At 37.7% G+C, this 27,161-nt stretch overlaps 1 protein-coding gene across 6 annotated transcripts in view; it reads right to left on the minus strand.

Annotated features, from left to right (window-relative positions):
* Positions 1–27,161, minus strand: part of grb10a (growth factor receptor-bound protein 10a) — a 76,854-nt gene that overhangs the window by 33,906 nt on the left and 15,787 nt on the right. For all 6 annotated transcript variants that reach the window (XM_067411011.1, XM_067411006.1, XM_067411009.1 and 3 more), the window contains 2 exons: positions 17,289–17,535; positions 14,114–14,249 (listed from right to left, as the gene is read on the minus strand). In XM_067411011.1, the coding sequence (XP_067267112.1) occupies positions 14,114–14,249; positions 17,289–17,500 (348 nt within the window). In that variant the 5' untranslated portion in view covers positions 17,501–17,535. The remainder of the gene's footprint in view (positions 1–14,113; positions 14,250–17,288; positions 17,536–27,161) is intronic.

The raw sequence follows: 27,161 nt of genomic DNA on the forward strand, positions 1-27,161 counted from the left end.
TGCAACATCCCGAGGACAAGATAGACTAAAAAAAGTTTTGTCCCATGCTGCCAGAAGCCGTTGAGTTCAGTTATAAGTTAACAAATGTCAGCCTATCATCAAAGCAAAGCTAGTTTGAGGACGTCTAAGCTTGTCTGAACTACGGTTTAAAGACTAAGTGAGGACACAGTAGACAAAGGTTTCTTTTACAACTTAGATGTGGCCTTCTTCAGAAGCAAAAATCAAAGAACAAAACTCAAATGTAATATCTATATAATGTGTGCTACTGTTATTCCAAAAGAGAGTTAAAAAAAAAAAAAACAGATAAATCAGAAAATTTTCAGATAGTGTCAAGATTTGCTGGGTAAATACTTTGCAAGTTAATATGCTGTAGTAGATTGACAAATGTGATTTTGAAGATAAAAAATTTCAGTTTAAGGAACAGAAGAAAAGCAAAAGTAATTTTCTCACATTTTCTGGTATTAAAGCACTAACACCTTGAAAGGTTTGAACCAAGTGGCAACCTCCCCCAGAATCTATTGAAGCGAATATGGAAGTGACTTAAACTGCAACGGCTGCTAGGGACATGCTCCAAAAGAGCAGAATCTCATTGAGCCCCATGTTAAAATGCCCAACTTTACAACAGAAAAAACATGTTTACAGCCTGGTACAAATTGTGGTTTTGGTCTATACAGCTAATTTTCCCCTCCATGGCAACTCTGAGCAGGGTGAATTTTTTTATAACTCATCCATTTAAATTATATTAAGCGTTAAAGTTCTGCATAATTAAGGGCGTGGCCACTTGAGTGACAGGTTTGCCACTGCTGTCTGTGAGTCGTTACGTTACCTCAGCTAATTCCAGCCGCTAAATTTGGAATCTCTGCCGTGTTTGTGCTTTTTTCTGGATTATTTCATACAATTATCAAATAATATGGCTTGCTGTGTGGTTTATGGTCGAAACGATGTGCGTCTGTGTACATGTGCGTGTATGTGGAAGATAAACACAACACACGTTGTTGGATCGTTTTGGCATTGGCTAAAATTTTTTTTTGTCAGATTTACTACAATGACAACGGCTGGAGAATATGCCTCAAGACACCACAAAATCCTACAGCACTGCTTGGATATTATAACTAAAACTGCTGCACTATGAAAAATTTAGTAATTCAAATAATTTTGAAAAATTATACTTTGGATGCGGGCTCATTTCTTTGTGAGAGTCCAATGTATACGTTTGTATACAGTTTTACAACATAAACGCTGCTCAGATTGCACAATTTCTTGACCGATGATGGAGAGCAGATCATTCAGAAGAAATGTGATGCAAACAATGGACAATATATCAATATTTCATGGATTTAACACTTTTGTGGACAAAAAGTGCCGTCTTTGTTTTTTAATGGACGCTCATGGACATTTTACCCAAGTGCGACGGATTGGATTCTTCTGGTGATCGCCATTTCATTACAAAGGTATGAAGTCCCGTTTTGATTTTACGTGTTGTCATTTGCACACACGATGCAAATTACAATATTATCTATATCATAAAACAGACACCGTAGATTGACAGTAAATCCTTAGAACTTTCAAATGATATAACTTGTTATCTTTATTAATATTTTAGATAGTGTCTAAGATAGATAGATAGCTCCTTTGCCAAAAAAAAAAAAAAAATTAAAATAAAAACTAAGTAATACAATTTATAAAAACTATAACAGTATATAAACCATATATAAAACTCATAAATATTTCCTGCCAGTTTCTCCATCCTTGTTTTAAAGGGTTAGTTCACCCAAAAATAAAAATAATGTAATTTATTACTCACCCTCATGCTGTTCCACACCCCTAAGACCTTCGTTAATCTTCGGAACACAAATTAGGATATTTTTGTTGAAATCCGACGGCTCCGTGAGGCCTGCATAGGGAGCAGTAACATTTCCTCTCTCAAGATCCATAAAGGTACTAAAAACATATTTAAATCAGTTCATGTGAGTACAGTGGTTCAATATTAATATTATAAAGTGACGAACTTTTTTGGTGCGCCAAAAAAAAATAAAAATAAAATAACATATATAGTGATGGCCAATTTCAAAACACTGCTTCAGGAAGCTTCGGAGCGTTATGAATCAGCTTTGAATCGGTTTTGAAATCGGCCATCATTAAATAAGTCGTTATTTTGTTTTGGCGCACCAAAAATATTCTCGTCGCTTTATAATATTAATATTGAACCACTGTACTCTCATGAAGGGATTTAAATATGTTTTTAGTACATTAATGGATCTTGATTGAGGAAATGCCATTGCTGGCTATGGAGGCCTCACTGCGCCACCGGATTTCAACAAAAATATCTTAATTTGTGCTCCGAAAATTAACGAAGGACTTACGGGTGTGGAATGGCATGAGGGTAAGTAATAAATTATAGAATTCTCATTTTTGGGTAAACTAACTCTTTAAGTCAATATTGATAATGTTGTTCATCTCTGATAATAAACAGGCACCGGAAAAAGAGATGTGAGAGTACAGACGGGGCATGTGATATAATCATTCACAATTAAGAACCCAAGCCAAACAGCCTGAACATTCTGTTCTCTCTCAACATGCGCATGTATACCTACATGTAAATATAAGACCTGATATACAGGATGAAGCGCAGCTGCATTGTTTTGATTTGTTGCTATGTCTATCTTCCAAAAATCCAGACAGACTGAAAACAAAGTCAACTAGTTCAACAAACATGTTAGGTGTCACTGTCGCTCACAAACTAACACACAGATGCATCTGTGATGGTTTTGTGTATGTTGCTAGCACTCAATCACTTGTCACTTTGTGGTCTGGCGTTTACAAGCATCTTCAGGGCCTGGTGTCGTTTCGCACTGTACACAAACTCACAGACACGCACCCCCTGCGGCTCCACGCTCTGGCTCACTGCCATTAATCACTCGCTCGCAGAATCCAGCTGAGTTCACGGCAGGTTCAGTGCTTGAAACTCGAGTTACTACATCAGAGATGGATCACTCATGCACAGAATGCCGTATTAGTATTTGTATGTGCATGACGGGAACTCTGACACACATAAATAAAGAAAAAAGTAGAAAAATAAGAATCTAGTGAATCCTAATTAATCCCACCGCGGCAGACCTGTGCACTCTTGCAGTTTTAAACAAACACCACTCGGAGAAGTTACACACAAGCTTAAAGTCGACATGCAATCAGAATTTACCCCATTTATTTTCTTAATGCATGTTTCTAGTCTTACTGTGGGCGATTCGTCAATGCACGTCATTCTGAAAAACATTCACATTTATGCATTTGGGAGATGCTTCTATCAAAATACACTACAGGGCTTTCAAAGTTGAGGTGTTCAAGGTCTGTTCATCATATAAAGCGATCAGGTCTCTTCAGAAAGTTTGGATTAAACCACTCAATTCATATGGATTAGTTTTACGATCTCATTATGAACTTTTTGAGGCATCAAAGTGGTAGTTGCATAGCTGTCAATGGAGGGACATAAGTCACTCAGGTTTTAGTAAAAATATCTTCCTTTGTGTTTCTGAAGATGAACAAAAGTTTTTTACGAGTTTGGAACAGCATAAGGGTGAGTAAATGATGACAGAATTTTGAGTGAACTAAAACAACGTACCTAACATAAATGTTAGGAAGAAGGATCAAAGAATAAATCTACAAATAAGGTAAGAAGATGGGCATTCTTATGAATCTACAGCTGCCATGGTGTTTGTTATTTGTCATCTCTGATATTGGTCGCTGTTTGAAAAAGTCAGGTTTTTCCTTTTAACAAAAGTTAAGTGATTTGGGTCACGTTACAGACATAAGGGCCCGAAAATACCTGTCACGTTATGTCAGTTTTTTGGTTTAATTCTCAAGGACTTTCAGTTTAGTACCAGTAATTCCTGTGTTTTCTTCCTGTTTTGTTTGGTTGTCACTGTAATTCATTGATTGATTAGTGCACACCTGTTTTGTATTGAGTTCATTATCTTTTGTATTTAAGGCCTTCAGTTCACGCTGTTCATTGGCTTGTTTTGATTGTGGTTTGCACATGGTTTTGTTTACCTTTGTTTTCTTTCTAGTTTGTATTTTGTTTCTTTTGTTTGATTTCATAAATGTATGCTGCAGTTCAATCCACTACGCCTCTTGCATCATCTTCTTCAGCATTGTCGTCATAACATGACAGAACACAAGACCACAAAATGGATCTAGCAGCAGTTAAAATCCTCCTGTCCCAGAGGGATCATTCCCTCGAGGACCATACAATGGACTTTTTAAATCCGGTCCATCTTGTCCATTATGATGCATTTTGTATCTTTTGTTCAAATTAATAAATGTATGCTGCAATCCGCCCTGTGTCATCATCATCATCATCATCTTAATCATAACGTGACACCTCTAATGCAAAGAACACTTTTTATATATCTGTCCATGTGATCCATGGGAGTCAACCCCACAACCTTGGTACTGCTAGTGCTATGCTCTACCAATTTAGCTTCAAATAAATAATAATTAAATATTTAATTATTTAAATGATTACATAAATTAATAAATTAAATGAAAGAAAATCATATATATGTGTGTGTGTGTGTATATATATACACACGTTCCACCCATTTCACCACATCCCAAAGGTGATGCAATAGATTAAGATCAGGTGACTGTAGGCCATTTGAGTATAGTGAACTCATTGTCATGTTCATGAAACCAGTTTGAGGTGATTTGAGTTTTGTGACATGGCGCGTTATCCTGCCTGAAGTAGCCATCAGAAAATGGGTACACTGTGGGCATAAAGGGATGGACATGGTCAGCAACAATATTTAGGAGGCTGTGGTGTTTAAACCAGTGGTTCCCAACCCCATTCCTGGAGACCCCACAACAATGTATATTTTGTATCTCTTTGTCTGACACGCCCATTTCAGGTCTTGGAGTCTCTAAATCATCTGAATCAGGTGTGTTTGATTAAGGAAACATGGAACTCATGCAGTGTTGGGGGGCCTCCAGGAATGTGGTTGGGAACCCCTGATTTAAACGATGCTCAATTGGTACTAAGGTGCCCAAAGTGTTCCAAGAAAATATCCCCTATACCATTACACCACCACCACCATCCTGAACAGTTGATACAAGGCAGGATGGACCCATGCTTTCATGTTGTTTACACCAAATTCTGACCCTACCATCTGAATGCTGCAGCAAAATCAAGACTTATTAGACTAGGCAACATTTTTCCAATCTTCTATTGTCCAATTTTTGAGAGCCTATGCGAAATGTAGCCTCAGTTTCCTGTTCTTATCTGACAGGAGTGGCACCTGGCATGGTCTTCTGCTGCTGTAGCCCATCTGCTTCAAGCTTTGATGTGTTGTGAGTTCAGAGATGCTCTTCTGCTGACCTCAATTGTAACGAATGGTTATTTGAGTTACTGTTGCCTTTCTATCTGCTCAAACCAGTCTGGCCATTCTCCTCTGACGACATCAAGGCATTTTCGCCCACAGAACTGCCGCTCACTAGATATTTTTTTCTTTTTTGGACAATTCTCTCTAATCCCTAGGGATGGTTGTGTGTGAAAATCCCAGAAGATCAGCCCGTCTGGCACCAACAACCATGCCACATTCAAGTCACTTAAATCACCTTTCTTCCCCAACCTGATGCTCAGTTTGATACTTCAGCAGATCATATTGACCATGTCTACATTCCTAAATGCATTGAGTTGCTGCAATGTGATTGGCTGATAAGATACGTGTATTAACAAGCAGTTGAACAGGTGTACCTATTAGAGTGGTTGATGAGTGTATATATCATGTTATGCAAGTAAATGCAGCTTTCACACCAATTTTATTTAGATCTTATGTACTTGGATACCTATGATCCTATGATCTAAACCAGCCACTACATGTTCCATAAATGTCTTACAATCAGTCCAAAAGAGGAATCCTAGAATCCTCCAGAAGATGGGACTGAGAGAGACAACATGTCAAGGCATAAAGGGTTTCTCCTCACAGCTCTGGTGATATACATTGGCCCTAAAAAGCACTTGGACACTTTAGCCAAATGGTCACTGCATTAAACCAATTATTCTCAACGTGATCTGATCTTAAGTTCACGCAGCCTACTACTGTTTTCTAATTTGAATTCTAACTTCTTAAAACCTTTTTTAAAAGTTCTCACTAAACTTCATACTTTAAAAGTTGAAGTCCTGATCATTAAAATCCTGAAAATATTGGTTTGATATTTTGTTTGCACACAAATCACACACAAGAGTGTCTTAAGTGTCCAAGTACTCTTTGAGATCACCATAGAGATATAAACCAATAGATCATAGTTTTCACCTGTCAAAAAAACTCACAGATTCAATCTGCTGTCCATGTATTTGAGCAAGACGGAGTGTATGATTTCAGTTGCAGATGCAGGCAGAGTGTAATCTTGTCTAGTCTGAGGGTGGTGCCAATATAAATACAAAGACGCTCAGATAAACACGCATACAGAAAGACCTCTGTGGAGCATGCACAAGAAATTACAAAAGATTCCATCTTTGTGACGCATATTGACAGAGATCTCAAGCACCTGATTATAATCACACTAACGCACTGTCAGTATCACAAACACAGCAGCAGCATTTATTCCATTCCCACGCTCAGCAAGAGACTACTAACTATATATTGAGCAATGCATATTGTGCCCACGCCATGCCTGGCCAGTTCTGTCTGATGCCCGCCGGTCACTAAGGGTCAGACAATCCTCATGAGATCATTAAGAAACCTTATGTGTGCATAAACCATCTGTTGCATTCTTCAGTAGTAATATCATATCCAAAATAATACCCAAAGAGTATTGCCAACCATCCGGAGCCATGCTTACTGGAAGTATAACCTTCAGACACTCTTAAAAACTAAAGAGCCCATAAAGCAGTGGTCTCAAACTCAGTTCCTGGAGAGCCATATCCCTGCAGAGTTTAGCTCTAACCCTCATTAAAAACACCTAATCAAGTCTTTGGGATTACTAAAAACTTCCAAGCAGGTGAGTTGGAGGTGGTTGGAGCTAAACTCTGTAGGGCTGTGGCCATCTAGGAACTGAGTTTGAAACCAATGCCCTAAAGGGACATGGTGATGGAAAAAACATATGAGATAGCATTATGTCAATGCTTTTGCATTCTCTCGCAAATCTTTTGCATTCCCCGAGAAACTTAAAATACCTTTTATCAGTTTTTTCTCAGTATCAGGTAGCAAATAAGTGTAATTGTTCCTTTTTTTTGCAATGGTGTGATTTATTAGTAAAAAAAAAAAAAAAAAAATCAAGTAAACATGAATTTAACAGATCATTGTTTATATTTTATTTTTTCAAGATTTCTATAGATATCACGATATATCGTTATTGTGAATTCTTCTGGTCATGATAAGAGTGTAGTGAAAAATCTGATATCATGACGGCCCAATTAGAAACATTAGGCCTTGGTGGTGTGACAATATAGACCTTATGTGCCAGAGAAGCAAGCATGCCACCATCTTTATAAAATTGTCTTTGAACTACCGTTTTCGGTAGCTCTGTACATTTCTATGGCATCGCTGTCAAAGAATAATTAGCTGGTTAAGTGGATTTACTTGTAATGAAAAAGTTAATGAAAGTTATCATGAGCATTGTAATGTTAAAAGCAGATGTATTAACAAATGTCCATAGATCGGGAAGATTTTAAAACGAGCAGTTTGTTCATAAATATGTAAGATCACTGTGGAAATACAAACCGGAAGTCAAAAGACAACGAGTGCAACACTGAAAAGGGGCGGGGCTACATAAGGTCTATACCATGTGATGGTACACTGAACATTTTTTTGTAATTTTTACAGAAAAATACTGTAAAAATGCTACAGTAAAAATATGTTAATTGGTTAACTAAGTTACCTTACCATATACGGTCAAATTTATGGTTTTTGCAAGTAAAAACTATGAATTACCATATAATTTACAGTTAAACAGTGAAAGGACATTCCCAGAAGTCCCTTCATGACATCACATATGACTAAATTTTTTGTAAATAATTTTGTTTCTTCCTATTTTTATGTATGTGTGTTGTGTGTTAGAAATTTAGTTAAAGGTGCCCTAGAACTTTTTATAAAAAAGATGTAATATAAGTCTAAGGTGTCCCCTGAATGTGTCTTTGAAGTTTCAGCTCAAAATACCCCATAGATTTTTTTTTATTAATTTTTTTAACTGCCTATTTGGGGCATCATTATAAATGAGCCGATTCAGGGCTACTGGCCCTTTAATTCTCGTGCTCCACGCCCACGGAGCTCGCGCTTGCCTTGAACAGGGCATAAACAAAGTTTACACAGCTAATATAACCCTCAAATGGATCTTTACAAAGTGTTCGTCATGCATGCGGCATGTATGCGTCGGTTATGTGAGTATTGTATACTGTTATATTGTTTACATTTGATTCTGAATGAATTTTGAGGCTGTGCTCCGTGGCTAACGGCTAATGCTACACTGTTGGAGAGATTTATAAAGAATGAAGTTGTGTTTATGAATTATACAGACTGCAAGTGTTTAATAATGAAAATAGCGACGGCTCTTGTCTCCGTGAATACAGTAAGAAACGATGGTAACTTTAACCACATTTAACAGTACATTAGCAACATGCTAACAAAGCATTTAGAAAGACAATTTACAAATATCACTAAACATATCATGATATCATGAATCATGTCAGTTATTATTGCTCCATCTGCCATTTTTCGCTATTGTTCTTGCTTGCTTACCTAGTCTGTTGATTCACCTGTGCAGATCCAGACGTTAACTGGCTGCCCTTGTCTAATGCCTTTCATAATGTTGGGAACATGGGCTGGCATATGCAAATATTGGGGCGTACACCCCGACTGTTACGTAACAGTCGGTGTTATGTTGAGATTCGCCTGTTCTTCGGAGGTCTTTTAAACAAATGAGATTTATATAAGGAGGAGGAAACAATGGTGTTTGAGACTCACTGTATGTCATTTCCATGTACTGACCTCTTGTTATTTGACTATGCCAAGATAAATTAAATTTTTCATTTGAGGGCACCTTTAAATGTTTATGTGACAGCAGGAAGAAATTTGATATACACCATGGGATATCAGTAGCAATGACTGCTTTTCATTATTTAACGTTTTTGTTTTGTTTTGTCTTTTCAAGGTTTATTGAAAATTTAGGAATCAGGGGGGAAAAGAATTTTGTTTCTAGCCCTTACTGTTAAAAAGTTATTAGCATAAACATAAGTACAAAGTTGGTAGAGACTCCGAGTTTGCTATGACAGTTCAGACTGTCCTTCAACCGTTTACCGCAAGTGGTTCTATGGGCTGCCATAGACTTCCAGAGCCAAAGAAGACGAAGACGAAGTAGGCCAGTGATTACAATAGGTGCCTACGCACCTTCTGTACTTGGCCCCTAATAAACAACATAGGCAAAAACAAGAACACTTAACAACTGGCATCTTGTTCACTTATTAGAATAACTTAATTGTGGGACCAAAACTGTACATTTACTTGTCAACTTGTACTTAAATCAACATGACTGCTCAGGATGTCCCATACGTCTTGACAACGGAACTCATTCCTCAGCAGACTGCCTTAGGTTCAACCTCAAAGCTACAGTCACATCCTGTTTTTAGATTTTTTCAGTTGTTCTAGACTCACTCAAGGGCAGAAGCACAAAAGGAGAGGAAGACCATGTTTGCAAACAATTCCAAGACATTTAAAACAATCTTCTGACCCCTAGTCTAAATGAGGAATCTGTTCCAGCTGTATGTTCAAAAGAACTAAACTTTTCCAGGCCTTTGTGCCAAGGTCTTGTACTGTATTTGGCGTACCTGAAAGGCTGAGATGATTAAACGATCAAATCAAAGAGAGATGCATACTGTGTAACTCACTTACCACTCACATTACAGCCCGAAACATACTCTAACACAAGTACGTGCAGTTACTGGAAATTCATTAAGTAATGTAAAGTACTTACTAGTGCATTCTCTGCATGGCCACAAGAGGTGCTATAGAGCATATTAGCATAAATTATCTTTATGGCATGACTTCATTGTGCAAAATTGCACATAAAAGTACATTCAACAGCAATGCGTGGTTGCCAAATGCATAGAACACAATGTTGGCATGTTGTTAAGCTAATGACATACATAGGACATACAAATATTGGGTAATATATATATATATATATATATATATATATATATATATATATATATATATATATATATATATATATATATATATATATATATATATATATATATATATAAAAACTGCATTTTTAATTTGCTCTGTTTTCTATCAATACACATCAAAACTGAAGAAAGAAAGAAAGAAAGAAAGAAAGAAAGAAAGAAAGAAAGAAAGAAAGAAAGAAAGAAAGAAAGAAAGAAAGAAAGAAAGAAAGAAAGAAAGAAAGAAAGAAAGAAAGAAAGAAAGAAAGAAAGAAAGAAAGAAAGAAAGAAAGAAAGAAAGAAAGAAAGAAAGAAAGAAAGAAAGAAAGAAAGAAAGAAAGAAAAAGAACGCAAGAGGAAACGAATAAATGAAAGCACAAAGAAAAGGAAGACAGAACAAAAGAGAGACATGTAGTAGTCTATAACAGCTGGTGGGGCCGTAGGTGATTGGACTTAAAAGACAGAATAAAGAGAGAAATTGGACAAAGGAGTGATGGATAGACTGTCCTCAGGGTGTTGACAACAACAAAATGATCATATTCACATGAAAAGACAGAAATAGAGTCAGGCAGCACATAAAGGACATCACAAGATGTCACCCCACCCGAGGTGAGGTCACTCCGAGTGAAGAACTGGAAACATAAGGCCATCCCACAATGACACTTAACTTCTCAAAGCTCAAGGAACGCCTTCAGGGAGAGGACGTACAAAACATTATCTCTCTAATGTGCTTGTGCATGCCAATGTATATAAATAAAATAATTTTTTCCTTTTCCTTTTAAAGGGGAGCTTAAGGCAGGGCATTGTGGGAAAGGACAGAGAGGATAGGACAGAGGAAGGAAAGGCTTTGACTGCTGGCACAGACCTGGACAAATATACACATCCATGCACACTCGCAAGTGGAAACGCAAGTGGCGTGTGAAAGGAAAGCAACTCTCATCTCCAAGAAAAAAGCCTCCGCTCAGAGGATGCTAAGGAAAGATATAATAGGAGTTAAAGGCCAAAAAGGAGGCTGACACTTTTCCGTTCAGGATCTCACACTCATAACAATGCTTGACAAATGCACATATTATCTCGTAGGGCACTTGTTACACAACAATACTGTGCACTTGGAAAGTACAAGCTTTAAGAACAATCCCTCTGACTGACCCGGTGAAGTCCAAAGAGTGTACAGGAGATTAAAGAGGAAACGTTCCGTGCAACTGCAACCTGATAAGCTCTGAGTCATTAGTTCTGTACTAAAACTTACCAAGTTGCCCCACTGTCTACATTGGCTGTTACATTCTAAGGCAGCATCCTAATTGAATTGTAACCTCATTACTGACTGATTTAAAAATAGTGCTCCTCAATTAGCACACACTAAGGCCTAAAACAAACAATTCTAGGTACGTAAGATGTTAGATGGCTGCATTACAGAACATCTTAGCAAGGCCGTAATTGTGTCTTGAACATTGGGGATTTTTTTTTTGGATTGGGGAGATGCTGACACATGGAAAGGAATTAAAGAAATAAATGCTTATTATAAAGTAATACAATTGAACTATTTGCAAAAAAATAACTATTTAAAAATAAGTACATTTGTTCTGAATCGTATACATAATATGCCTAAAATGGCCATGTTAAAGTTCATTATCTTTCACATTAAATTATGAATTACATTACTATTTTCAATTCATAACACCAAAATATTTGTCCAGATATATTTCAGATATACAATCGGCTTAAGCATTCATGTCAAAACTAAAGTAGACTTTGGGCTTAAAGGGGTAATTCACCACTGCCAAAAAGGGCTTTCAATAAAACTTAGCTGCCTATGCAGTAGAAAGGCGGATTTAATCTGTGCTACCTGACTAGAGAAAACAAAGAAAAAAGGCTGTTTCAAAAACTTTAACACCCATAATGCACTGGTTATGTTGCCATCTAAGGCCACTCCCAGTCTGCTGTGGATACGCTTGACCAGAGTCAAATACCACCTTGCTTTAGTAGGAACTACTTCTTAGCAAACTTTTACTCACAATGGTGTAAACTTGTATTGTTCCCGGGGGCGGAATTAAAAGAGTAAACATTTAGCAGGAGTATGTTACTTTCAGTTTACAGTGAAGGTTCCAGCACATAGTAGGCAGTGGCTAAAGTCTGCAGTAAGTCATAAATATGGAGAGAACACAGCAACAGAAAATCTGAAAAACCTCTGTGTTTGTAGTCAACATTTCAAGGAGGATGACAACAAATAGTGTTTTAGGAAACTGAAAAGAACTGTTTCTGTCTGTTCTGCCCGACCCCCAAAGCAAAATGCCATTGTGTACAGGTAAGAAAGCTATTGCCATAGTGTTCCATGCCATAGCGTTGTGCAGCGTGTCTGGGTTCTACATCAGAACGTCAACTCAGTATTGGCGACGCATGTTCTGCTGACGCAGGAGCTGGCTAATAATGAGCCGGCATTCTGATGTAGAACCCGGAAGTGCTGCACTGTGTTTACAACATAAACAGCGTAGGAGACTGACATAGAAGAGAAGAAATTGTTGAATAAAGTCATTTGTTTTGCGCACAAAAAGTATTCTCATCGCTTCATAACATTAAGGTTGAACCACTGTAGTCACATGGACTATTTTAATGATGTCTTTACTACCTTTCTGGGCCTTGAAATTGGTTATGACTTTGCTACCTATAGTGAGGTCAGAAAGCTCTTGGATTTCATCAAAAACATCTTAAATTGTGTTCCGAAGATGAACGAAAGTCTTGTGGGTTTGGAATGACATGAGGGTGAGTAATTAATGACAGAAATTTCATTTTTGGGTCAACTAACCCTTTAATATCACCCTCTGTCAATTCAACTGTCCATGAAATATGAAAATGCGGAAGTATAATTTGTAGTTTTCACAAAAGCCATGGAGCAGTATAAAGTAAAACGCGCCATCTAGCAGACTTTTGCTGACAAATAAACATGAATTTCTTGGTCCAGATAATTTAAGATACACTTTAAGTGTTTGTGTAACTCACTCAGTGGCTGACATTATTATGTTAGTAAGCTAAATGACTGGATAGATTACTCTAAGGGCATTTACATGACAGTGATGCGCAAAAGACAACGTTGTCAAAACGATCCCCGCTCACACGGATGCACAAAAACGCACTATTATGCTGCCAGGCTACTAGCTGCTGATGTCACTTTTTAAAGAAACACTGCGCACCTAAAGACTGAACACATAATATGCATGCACATTACGTCACCGTTTTCACGTATTCACATTTTTGTAGTTTACACAGACAAAAACGATATAGTTTTAAAATACTTGCACTTCGAAACCCATTTTTGATAAATGTTGGTAAATGTTGTTGTCATGTAAACAGCCCCTAAGTGAAAAAATAATACACAGGAATACTGAGTGAAATAATGAGACATGAAATGGAAGTTGTGATAGATATACACCACAATATGGAAGAAAAGACTGAGTAGAACAGCTTCTCAAACAAGGAAAAAAAAACGTAGGACAGAAATTGATTTTCCCTCATCTTCGTGACTTGAGGAAACGAAATATCTTATATTGGTACCATAATTTGGCTCCCAATTATAAGAGTACAGTCTTTGTTTGCTTGTTGCCTCTGATGCCTAAAATTCTGCATACATGGTCATGGACTCACTAGATTTTGAAACAACCAATGTGGCATTTCTATAATGCAAGGTAGGGCAGAACTAGTTTTCCAGGAAATACAATAAAACATGCCAAGACCTAATTAACCTCTAATCATGTGAGTTTCTCTGAACCTTCCAGAACCACTTTAGGTTTTTTGTATGAACATAAGTGAAAACATAAGAGGATGCCAGATGCAGTGAAACCAGGAAGTGAGGTTCAACTCTATACCTGCAATAAATCACTCATTTAACATCTCATGTGTATCTGATAGATAATAGCTACAGGGCTCAGAGCCGCAGTGTCTGTTTTCAACTCTTACATGTGACTCCGATGGCTGTGGCAGCGATCCAGGACTCAACACAGGAGATCCCGAGGGACTGCAGAGCTCAGGGAAAGGGTTCGGAATAGCTGGCAAAGACGCCGGACGAACTTGCAACTCTTCTTCTTGAAGTCGCCTACAAGAGTTGACAGAGAAAAGGAGAAAAAAAATAAATAAAAAATTGTACTTTTGTACTGAACTCACCTTTATTCAAAAATACATACTGTTCCTGAAGCTAAAACGCCCTAAGACTAAAACGTCTAACCGAACCACCTCGTTAGTTTCATCTCGTCTCATTAAGGTCTCATTGCTTCATTAACCATGCAGTATTCCCGATATCATCTGTATTTTAATCAATATCAAACCAAGCAGGGAATTAAAGCCCTAAAGTTCCCTGCAAACTTCAGTGCTGTAAAGTGATAGGCTAATAAAAAATAAATCAGAAGAATCCACATGAAATTCTCACCGCTGCATTATGGATTCTACTACAGAATATATGAATGAAACCGAGAGATTTGAAACCCACTTAGCCAACTGAGAATCGGTTCATGAACTTTCGTAGTGTGCGGCAGAGTTCAGCAGACAGACACATAGACTGCAGATTCTAAACTCATCTTCGGGTCTTTGATCTACATCAATAAGACCGGGAATAATACATGACTGCCTCAGCGCAGTTGGAGCGACCATAATAACTGAGGGAATAACTGAGGGAATTTTTAAAATCCGAACCGTAGCAGGGGGTGGGCCGTTCAGGGTTCATGGCCGAGTCAGAACGAAAGAAGACTGTGTGTCTGTGTGAGTGTGTAGAGACGGGAACCTCTGAGTGAACCCATCTCGATGTGTGTATGTGTGTGAAACTACACCCTGCTGTCATGGAGATCAGAGAAGAGCGGATGAAAGACAGCGAATGACACAGAAGCCCTGCAGAAAGGTGAGGTGTAAAAGAGCTGATTAGAACAAGCACTCTAAGAGGATTTCGTAAAGAGAAAAGATTATGACTATGAGAAGACGACTTGAAAAGTAACACACGTACATAACATGTAATCACATACAGTTTTTTAAGATCCAAAATGACAAAGTGCAAATTAAGTGCAATGTTTAATATATATATATATATACATACACACACACACAATAAAGTGAAAATTGAATATATACACAACCGCTCAAAAGTTTGGGATCAGTAAGATTTTTAATTAAATAAATGCAGCCTTGGTGAGCTGACTAAACTTCTTTTTAAAACATTAAAAATCTTACCAATACCGCTCAAATGTTTGGGAGTGTTATGTATAGGTCAAAGTGTAGGTTAAATGTGTATATTATATATACACATTTAATCATCCACTGTGGTAATATTTTAGAACTATTTTTAATTCTTAAATTGCACTAAATTACATTCATTGTAATAGTTAAAAATCAATGGCTGGATAGGGATTTTTAAATTATTATTTTATGATTACCCTATGTGATACAGGCAGGGATCCAGCAGCTTTTATAAAGACTGCCCTCACAAAAATCAGGATTAAAATGATGAAATATTAGAGCATAATTGAGCATAGTTTTGGGTAAGACATTAAAGGTATAGTTCACCCAAAAATTTAAATTATCCCATGATTTACTCCCTGTCAAGCCATCCTAGGTGTATATGACCATCTTCTTTCAGACAAACACAATCGGAGATATATTGAAATATATCCTGGCTCTTCCAACCTTTATAATAGGAGTGAATGGGGAGCATGTTTTGAAGCCCAAAAAAATGCATCCATCCATCATAAATATAATCCATATGGCTCTGGGGGGTTAATAAAGGCCTTCTGAAGCAAAGTGATGGGATTTTATAAGAGAAATATCCATATTTAAAACTTTAAAGTGGAACATTAAGCTTTAAATTGATCAAATTACAGTAAAGATTTTGACATTTATAAAAAATATATATATATACACACAGACACACATTTAAAAAAAATGATGTTCTTTTGAAGAAAATCTAAAAATGCTGAAATTTTTAGCAGCACAATTTTTTCAACACTGATAATAAATGTTTCTTGAGCAGCAAATCAGCTTATTATAATCATTTCTGAAGGATCATGTGACATTGGAGTAATGATGCTGAAAATTCAGCTTTAACCACAGGAATAAATTGTGGGCCCTATAATACACCCGGCGCAATGCAACGCAAGGTGCAGCGCAAGTGTTTGCTAGTTTGCGCCCGGCTCCGTTTGCGTTTTCCCGTTCAGCGCCACGTCCTTAAATTAGTAAATGCATTTGCGCCAGTTAGTGCTGGTCTAAAAAAGAGGTGTGTTCAGGCACATTTCGGGCGCGTCCACAGTGCGCGTTGACTTTGCTTATTACACACAGGGATGCGCATCACACAAACATGCCAAATATAAATAACAAAAGGATTACAGTGTAAAAGAATATTATTGTGTAGGTTACATAAATATAAAAATATAAAAATGTAATGATGAATAGTCATTGCATGTATTAGAATTAAGCTACCTATTTTCAATTCAGCCTATTACTACTTATAACGGACACAATCACTGCTAATTCATCCCACGCCTTCTTCACCTCAGGAAGCTTTGGTGGATTCCTGCTTGTCCCGTAGATGATCTGCTCGCGTGCTTTAACTTCGCGCACGAGCAGATCGGTTTCTTTGCTTGAAAAGCGTCAGCTTTTCCACCAACAAATTCCGCCATGTAAATAGCAATCCGCCATGGCGCGAGCGCATCTCGCTCTTAAAGGGAATGAGAGATAACACTCTGATTGGTTTATTGAACGTTACGCCCATTACTCATTAAGAGAATAGGGACAACCCATTTCAAAAATGCGCCCCGGCGCACGGACCGTTTTTCCGTCATTAAAATAGCAAAAGTGGATTTGGACACGACCTGAGTGCACCTGCGCCGTACACTTTACACTTTGCATTTAGATCGTTAAAATAGGGCCCTGCATGTGAAAACAAATTAAAAACAAAAAGTTCATTTAAAGTATAATAATGTTTTTGAAATAATTCAACATGACCGTTTTTACTGTATGATACTGTATTTTTTTCAAATGTAAAAAAATGACTTTCAAATGTCAAAATTTACATGATTTTGCAGGACTGGAAATCATAACTTTCACTGCTGTTCTCAGGTCTCAATTACAATTTCTGTGTGTGCATATGTATTACCTGACTGCCTGTATGTGCATTGGCTGAGATCGCCGGAGCTTTTGAGCTGGAGAGTGGGGGGCGGTGACTTTATTACTAGGGGCCCGTAGCTGCGGGGCCACTCTGTTGCCATGGAGCCCACTGCCATCGGTGCGGTGCAAGAGGGGGGCGGAGTCTGAATGCTGGGTCCCACAGGTTGCATAGACGCTCTCATAGGATGAAAGAGAGGCCATGTCATTCACCAGGGCCTCCAGATCTACATCATCCTCTGCAAAACAAAACATGCACGGAGAGAGAGATAGAGAGAGATTGAGTCTTACATCATTCACAAGCCACAAAAGTGTATCAGCAGCAGCCACGATACTGCTAACAAATACATATACAATAGGACACTTATTACACAATTATTAATACAATATACAATTATCATGCATATTACTTAAGAGAATGTGTAATATTTGTATTTGTCATGCTGCAGAAGCATTTTATTAAACATAAAAAGGCAAAAAAAAAAATTTAATTAAAATAATACTTTTATTCAGCTTGGATACACTAAATTAAGTGAAAAGTAAAAACATTAATAATAATACAAATATTGTGTATTTCCAATAAAAGCTTTTTTTTTTTTTTTTTTTTTTGGGAATTTCTATGCAAAGAAAAATACATCACAGCAGCACAATTGTGCTTAACACTGATGATGATAATAATAAGAAATGTTTCTTGAGCTCCAAAAAAACACATTAGAATGATAACACTGAAAACTGGAAATTCAGCTTTGCCATGACGGGAATAACAGTCATTTTAAATAGTAATATTTCTGAATACTATTTGTTTCCCTATATTTTTGCATAAGAGACTTCTTTCAAAAACATTAAAAAAAAAAAAAAAAAATGGTCCTACTTTATATTAGGTGTCTTTAACCACTAAGTACTAACATTTCAATTAATCATTTGATACAAAGCACTTATTTTGTACATACATGTTTTTACATTGTACTTATATTTTAAAAATACCTTCATGTAATTACATATGTAATTAATTTCTGTAATTACATTTATAATTACGCTGTTAACAATTCCCTTACAACTTAACCCACCCTTAAACCTGACCCGTATCCCACCTTAATAGCAGCAAAAGTGTTCTGCAATACAATATGAACACAATTCACTGTACTTATTGGCTGATGCAAGTGCATAGTAGTTAAGGCCACCAAATATAAAGTGGGACCAAAAAAAAAACCCTTACCAACCCCAAACTTCTGAATTGTAGTGTGTGTGTTTATTTATTTAAATTGATTTATTTATTTATTTGTGTGAATTAATAAAAATGTAATACAGGTATTTTTTTAAAAATCCAGGCCCGTATGTATAAAACTTCTTAGAAATGCTCTTAAGAATAGTCTTAAGCTTTGATTGAAGTTTAAAAAAATTCTTAGTAAATAGTAGGACTTAGTAAATAAAGAAGCTAAAAGCAACTATCAGTAAAGTCTAAGACTGATTCTTAAAGGTGCCCTTGAATTAAAAATTGAATTTATCTTGGCATAGTTAAATAACAAGAGTTTAGTACATGGAGTCTCAAACTCCATTGTTTCCTCCTTCTTATATAAATCTCATTTTTTTAAATATCTCCGAAGAACAAGCGAATCTCAACATAACACCGACTGTTACGTAACAGTCGGGGTGTACGCCCCCAATATTTGCATATGCCAGCCTATGTTCCCAACATTATGAAAGGCATTAGACAAGGGCAGGCATTAACGTCTGGATGTGCACAGCTGAATCATCAGACTAGGTAAGCAAGCAAGAACAATAGCGAAAAATGGCAGATGGAGCAATAATAACTGACATGATCCATGATATCATGATATTTGTAAACTGTCTTTCTAAATGTTTCGTTAGCATGTTGCTAATGTACTATTAAATGTGGTTAAAGTTACCATCGTTTCTTACTGTATTCACAGAGACAAGAGCCGTCACCATTTTCATTTTTAAACACTTACAGTCTGTATAATCTCTCCAACAGTGTAGCATTAGCGTTAGCCACGGAGCACAGCCTCAAAATCATTCAGAATCAAATGTAAACAATATAACAGTATACAATACTCACATAATCTGACGCATGCATGCCGAATGACGAACACTTTGTAAAGATCCATTTTGAGGGTTATATTAGCTGTGTAAACTTTGTTTATGCACTGTTCAAGGCAAGCGCGAGCTCCATGGGCGGAGAGCACGAGAATTAAAGGGGCAGCAGCATAAATTGGCTCATAGTTAATGATGCCCCAAAATAGGCAGTTAAAAAAATAAAATAAAAAAGTCTATGGGTTATTTTGAGCTGAAACTTCACAGACACATTCAGGGGACACCTTAGACTTGTATTACATCTTGTAAAAAAACGTTCGATGGCACCTTTGAAACTGCAGTCTGCATGTTTTGCCTCTTTGTCGCCATCTCTGTTTGAAACCTGCAATTGCAGTTATTTGCGGAATTATCATTTTTATGTGGGTTGTGGATCAACATGGCTCCTCAGCACAGATTAATCTAATTTTTGCTGTCAGTCATCACATCGTTGTGAATACACAGAATCACAGATTCTAAGTCTTGGAAGTATGACCAAAATAAGAATGGAAATGTCACCTGAAGGAGTAAGTAACAAATCTGCCACTTTTGTTCTCCAATCACGTCAAACCGTGCAAATTATTATTACTGTTATACTTTGTTCTCAAATTGTTAATGTTAACAAAATCTTGTATATTTAGTGTGTATTAGTGTTACTTGTTGATCTCAATTTCTGTAGCCACTCCGCAATTCAAAGTCTTTTGCTTTTGACTACGGGTGAATCTCCAGTTTTCACTGTTGATTGTCATTTCTAGATTACAATCCGCCGTCAACATGATAAATGTAATTATTCCAGCTGCTGTGAGAAAATGCTATAAATGATCCGCTACTAGTAGCATCCTCACACATAGCCTACTAGCTGGGACTTTATGTAAACAATCATGACATAATGACGCAAAGACAGAAACCTACCAGTACCGATTTTATTATAAAACGTTATTACAAGCGTACTGTTGTGAATCGGGCTAAGGTAAGGAGATAGTTTTGAACACTGGCTGTAATGTACTTGCTCAAATTGATTTTTAACCCAAAAAAAAAAGTTTACATGCTGACTGAGGTGGCACTTAAGTGTTGCAAATTAAGGACTACAATAATGTCAACCCAAAATGGCCATCCTCAATCTCTAAATGAGTCAACAGTGAGCCTGCAAGGGTGTAATAATCAGAGTAATGAAAATTGCATGTAAACTGGATTGAAGAGTTCTGCTCGTGTCATGTGAACATCTTACTGTGATTAGGACCTTACTCTGATATGAGAATTAATCGCATTATTGGTGCACATGTAAACTAATTACAAAAAGAATAACTTGACAATCAAGCTTTTATTGTTTTATCAACTCCCTGTCATCATTTAAGTGCACTGCCTCCTCCTATCTGTTGCCATCTTGTTACTCTTAACTAGGTTAGGATACCTCTCCAGCACTCTTAAATAATTTAGGAGCCGAGACCTAGTTTTGACACTTAGGAACCTTTATGAATCACACTTATTTTAGGAATAAGAGTAAAATTACATCATTCTTAGAATTTTGACACACTTAAGACTACATTTTTACTTTATACATATGGCCCCAGATAAATTCTAAAATAAACTGCTGATAAAGTCATGTTACACTGAACCAATGCATCACCACATAATCATTATATTAGGGTTTTTATTTATTTATTTTGATAAAGCACAACTTCATTTAACTATCAGTTCACTCATGGCGAGTTCTGAAGCAGCAAGGCATTCTCACACTGGCAGCACCATGTTTGACTGCTGGTAAGATGCTCTTAGATTCTGGAATGCTGTTTTCACTTCACGCCAGGCATAATGGGACACATGTCATCCAAAATGTTCCATTTTTGACTCACAGAACATTCTTCCAAATGTCTTGGGGATCAGCCAGGTGCTCTTTGGCAGATGAGAGATGAGAGTTTATGTTCTTGGTTAGCAGTGGTTTCCACATTGCTCCTCTCCCAGCCCACATTTCTTTGGAAGAGTTTTTTAAGATCCTCTGTGGCTTCCTGAATGATTTTAGGCTGAGTCTTTGGACACACTTTGACAGATCAGCCACAGAACATTCACTACCATGTCCACTTGTTCTCTATATGCATTATGGTTCAGTGGTGTCCCAGATTTTCAGAAATGGCCTCAGCAAAAAAATGACATCAAAAACTTTAGTTGCTAGTTTTCCCTTGAGCTTCTAGTTAATTTCTTTTGAGTATGGATTGTTTTACTCAAATATGTTTGCATCTTGAGATGCTGTGGTGAAGTGGCTAAAGATCTGGGACTGTAATCAAAAGATTCAAGTGTCTGATGTGAACAGTATTAGCATTAATAATGATGCACTATACTGTATTTACCGTGCAACTAGCAATAAATTGCCACAAGATGGCGGTATTAGGTTAAATGAGTAAATACCCAAGTGGTCAGCCCTTTGGTCACACTTCCCAGTGTTCCCTGACTTGATCGAACCCCTCACACTCACATTCATTCATTGTGACAGTGACACCTCAACACTGACATTTCCAAAACCAAATATTCCACTTCCTCAGAAAACAGGTGATCACCATGTAATCTGTGCTGTGGGAGGAACAGCAGGTGGTTCGTGGAATAACTCTGTAATAACGGCCGCATGTGACGCTACATGCCGGTTAAACGAAGCAAGCAAGACAGGTTCAATACTTGGGGTGTGTATTTTCACTAACTTGATGACTGGAATGCTGTACCTAGTGATTCTTAACTTAGGGTCACCACTTGAGGTCCTGAAGAAAAAGCACAGTGCTGCATTTTATAATTAGCATTTAGCATTGTTTGTCCTCTGCCATCTGCAACCTTATCAAAAGAGCCCTGAGACACATTTTTGGGTCACGACCTGTCAGTTGAGAAGCACTCTGTGCAATTAAGACCCATAAAAACCAAGCTTTTAAGGCCCTAAAGTGATTTCTTCGAACAACTGGTGCATTTAAAAGGTTAGCAAATCATGCTAGAATGTAATGCTAGTGCAATGTGGGCCAAAGTGCTTTTCTCTCATCAGGTCAAACTGTTATCATTGATGACAAGTGACGTTCCATATTGATCCAGGCTAGTAAAGCAAACAGAAGGCAGCGAGGTGACCATCAGATAAACGTATCAAAAATTGTAGACTAAGGGCATTTAGCTAAGCTAGCTCACTGTATAACAGGAACACTTTTTCATATATTGACTTAAGTCTTGTTCACACAAAGGACAAAAACTATGATGACAACTATAAATATAAAGTTTCAATAATCATTCTATGAGAATAGGAAAGTCCACACCGATAATGGCACAGAAACAGTAATCAGAATCACTTTCGAAGCGATTTTTACTGAGCCGGTATTTGGACGTAAACACTGAAGCACTGAACTGCGCTCACTACATCAACTGCATCAGTTCAAATTGTTACAGTCATTATTTTTGTTTTGTTTTGCACACAAAAAGTATCCTTGTCGCTTCATAACAATAAGGTTGAACCACTGTAGTCACATGGACTATTTTAACAATGTCTTTAATACCTTTCTGGACCTCAAAATGTGCAATGACGTTGCTGCCTATAGCCACGTTTCCACTTAAATTACCAGAACAATTTGTCCCAGGAACTTTTTTCCCCCCTAGACCTATTGCTAGCTGCGTTTCCATAGCGGTCTAAAGTACTGTGAAGATAGTCCGGTGACGTAGGACTGCGCGCGACTTTCCAGTTCCCACTAGATTTCGTCCCCCGCATTTAAAGGTGCTCTAAGTGATGTCACGCGTTTTTAGGCCAAAACATTTTTTGCCACATACAGCAAACATCTCCTCACTATCCACTAGCTGCCTGTCCCCTGAACACACTGTAAAAAAACACGGTCTCTGTAGTCGCCACAAGCTCCGAAGTGGTGCAACCTGGACCACAAAACATAAACATGATCCAGCCAATAACCGACAATAACGATTTTAAATGTGTGTTCATGACTGTTTCAGGAAGCACGGAGGGGAGGGGGAGGAGGAGGAGGAGGGAGGGTCTAGCTAGCCTCTGTTTTGTTTGACAACACTTCGAACGTCAACAGGAAGTTACTCCACCCAGGATCACTTAGAGCACTCACTTAGAGATCCTGGGTGGACTTCCTGTTGATGTTTGAAGTGTTGTCAAACGAAAAAAGAGGCTAGCTAGACCCTCCCGCCCTCCTCCTCCTCCTCTTCCTACCCCTCCTCTCCGTGCTTCCTGAAACAGTCATGAACACGCATTTAAAATCATTCGTTATTGGCTGGAGCATGTTTATTATGCTTTGTGGTCCAGGCTGCACCAGTTTGTTTTTATTGGCGTTTTCGGCGCTTGTGGTGACTACAGAGACCGCGTTTTTTTTACAGTGTGTCCAGGGGACAGGCAGCTAGCGGATAGTGAGGAGATGTTTGCTGTATGTGACAAAAAATGTTTTGGCCTAAAAACGCGTGACATCACTTAGAGCACCTTTAAAGCTGCAGTCCACAATTTTTGGCCCTCTAGCGGTTAATAAACAGAACTGCATGCGTCTTGCAGAAGAACATTGTAGCCGGAGCTACTTTTCTCCGTGTATGTCTATGACGAGTCACGCAGTTACTCAGTCCGGCCTGAAAGAGTCCGAATATAAACACTTATTATAAGTGTACCATAATGAATTAGGGTAAGCCAAAAACGCAGTTTGGAAAATGGATTCATGTTGTATATTTTCATTATATAATTTTTGTAAATTTTTTAGCACAAAAAAAGTTGCAGACAGCAGCTTTAATAAAGCCTGAACTTCATTGTCAGTCCATCTGTCATATTTTTTACTACATTATTGATTTGAATAGCAAACAAGTCTTACTGCTCACACCGCAACACTTTTAAAAATGATGGTTGAAATACAATGCTGCATGGAGTCAACCAATCAAAATGCTGCATGAATTTAACCAATCAGCATGTTCAGCACCACAAGTCCCACACCTGAAAGTTCCAGAACTTTGAAAAAGAACTAACTAGCGAGCAGGTACTTTCTGAGGGGGATTTTTTATTTTTTTTTAGACCCCGGTTCCTGCGGTCGAAACACACCGAGTAACACCCCAAAGTTCCTAGTTCCTGCGGTAAGTTCCTGCGGTGGAAACGCAGCTTATGTGCACTTTAGAAACCCTCGGATTTCCAAAATAATATCTTTATTTGTGGTCTTAAGGGTTTGGGATGACAGGAGGGCGAGTAATTAATGACAGAATTTTCATTTTTGGGTGAACTAACCCTTTAAGCTAACTAGCTAATATTAACTAGGCTATCTCCCTAACACGAGTTACCTTAGCAACTGACCAATCAGAAAGGCTGATTCAAAAACAGGTCTAAATCAAAGCTCTGCTTCAGACTTCCACTAGAATACCAGCAGCGTCCGAACGGTGCATTCCGTACATACCCCAGACCCACACACTTCCGAATGTGTCCGAGTGTTAGTGTACGTAACAAGAGCTTGGCAAGTGTCCTGTGCGCGAAAGGGGTCTTCTCAAAATCAAGCACACACACAAACATGCACAAACGATGAATAGGAGTGTTAAAACAATGAAGTACAACAAGTACAAGATCATTAAGAGGTACAACATGCACAAGTGAGTGTCGAATAGCATCTCCCCTTTACTACTCTCAATGCCAAGTGGTTCAAATATGCCTTTTCAAACACTCCCTTCCTCTCTTTTCATTAATTTCACATTTCTTTAAACTACATAAAGCCACAAAACTAACAAACACTAACATTCCCATAAAGTACCATGGTTTTTAAAGAAGGCACCAAGGTAATACCATGTTTTAAGTACATGGTTCAAAAGTAAATGTTTTTATTATGTTTACTTCAAAAACAATAGCATTACCATGCTACATGTAAAAGAACATGCTATAGAATAAGGTGATAGGTTCTTTTTGTATGTTACCATGGTGATTCCATGTTTTTTGTAAATGGTGCCAATGTAAAACCATGATCGTTTAATGTTTACTTCAAAAACTAAGGCATTATCTTGCTACATGTATCAGAACATGCTACCATTGTAACATTTTTGACATGGCACAGTGGTGATACTGTAGTTTTTGGACATGTACAAATACCATAGTAAAACCATGTTTCTGTACATAGTACCATGGAAAAATCCTGTTTCAAATCACACTTTTGATGTGTAATAGAGGCCGATTTGAATCCTTGATGCATCATATTCAAGTTAAACTCTTGACTGCACACTGGATTGTTTGTAGGGTTAGGTTTCAAGGAGGAGTGCGTCTAATTCATTGGCTAAGTCTCATAAACTTTCCTGAATCAGTCAGGTTTATGCTTGTATTGTATGAAGAACACAATACCTTGATTATTAACTTCAGACTTTACCAAACAACCAATAACAAAGAACAAACAATAGTTGAAATAAATGGCCAGATAGTTAAAGAACAAATGTCACAAATTTATTAGAAATCTATAAAGGAAGATTCCCAGCAAGCAGTAAATTTATAAAAGAGAATAGAGATCTCTTCAGAGCGTAATACAGACACACTGTCTCTTTCCTGTTGTTTTTCTTTCAGCTCTCTTTCCTCACTGTGGAACTGTGTCAGAAGACGGTCCAACCTCATGTGCCCAACTCTTTCCATCTCACTCTCTCTCTCTCTCTTCGTGTGTGTGTACTGAATATAGGTCACCTCATATAACTCCAGCCTCAACGTATAGAGCGCAAACAGGCATGTAAGTGCAAGCATGCGGCACATGCACACACACCCAACGGCTGGCCACAGATGACCAGAAAGAAACACAACAAGAAAGATTTATGGGTGTTCATGCTGTGTGTGTGTGTGTGTCTATCCTCAAATGTGTGTGTCTATGTATGGGATACTGCCCTCTACAGTCCCCACAAGGAAAACGGCTTAATACACAGACTAAATAATGTCTTATAAAAATGCAGAAAAGTTTGTGTGAGGATTTAGAGTAGAGGAAAGAAAACATCATTATCAGAGATTATAAACAGAATAAGTTTATGAGAAGTCCCCATCATAACATCGTTTATTTAGCTATACAAATCTATCCCAAGAAGTTAGCTAAATATGACAAACCCTCCCTTTGATCTGAATTAGAAATATATTTATATAGTTTGATTTTGAAACTGTATTTTAAATAGTAATACTATCCAATTCACACAGTACCTTTGACAGCCTCAACACTAAATCTAACATTTTCCCCCCTTATGGGAGTCTGTAGATCTAGTTCTGAAAACCCTTGATTTAATGGTAGGGTTAGTTTATAATTACCTTAAATTCAAAACAATAGAACTTTATGACATGTCCTCATTTAGACAGCCACACACATGTATATGCATGCATCAATGTCAGTATTTCTTACAACCCTGACCAATGTGTCCAGCCCGCAATGTATACATGTCCGCACACAAAAGCCTGCTGTGGCTTTCTGAAAAATCTATATGCTTCAGGGTAGTGACACGTTAAAGCAAGGCAGCATCTGGAGAGCAGAGCAGGACACACACACACACACAACGTGTACACACTCATGCATACAAGATCTGTGGCCAACAGCCTTGCTCACAGCTATAAAACGGTTAGAGATTCAGGAAAGGCCCTGGCTTGCACAGCTCGTGGAGGATATACAACCTTAAGTGCACATAACCGCTGTAGCTACAGAAGGTCGCCAAGTAACCTCTGTGACCTTACAGAACTCGGTGACCTGCACGATGCCACTGAGGACAATGCTGCTTATGCATTGAAATGAAATGTTGTCATTCATATGCAATATTCCTAAAGCAAATGAATGTACAG

Source organism: Chanodichthys erythropterus, chromosome 15 (genome assembly GCF_024489055.1).
Source record: "Chanodichthys erythropterus isolate Z2021 chromosome 15, ASM2448905v1, whole genome shotgun sequence".
In the NCBI taxonomy this organism is placed as follows: domain Eukaryota; kingdom Metazoa; phylum Chordata; class Actinopteri; order Cypriniformes; family Xenocyprididae; genus Chanodichthys; species Chanodichthys erythropterus.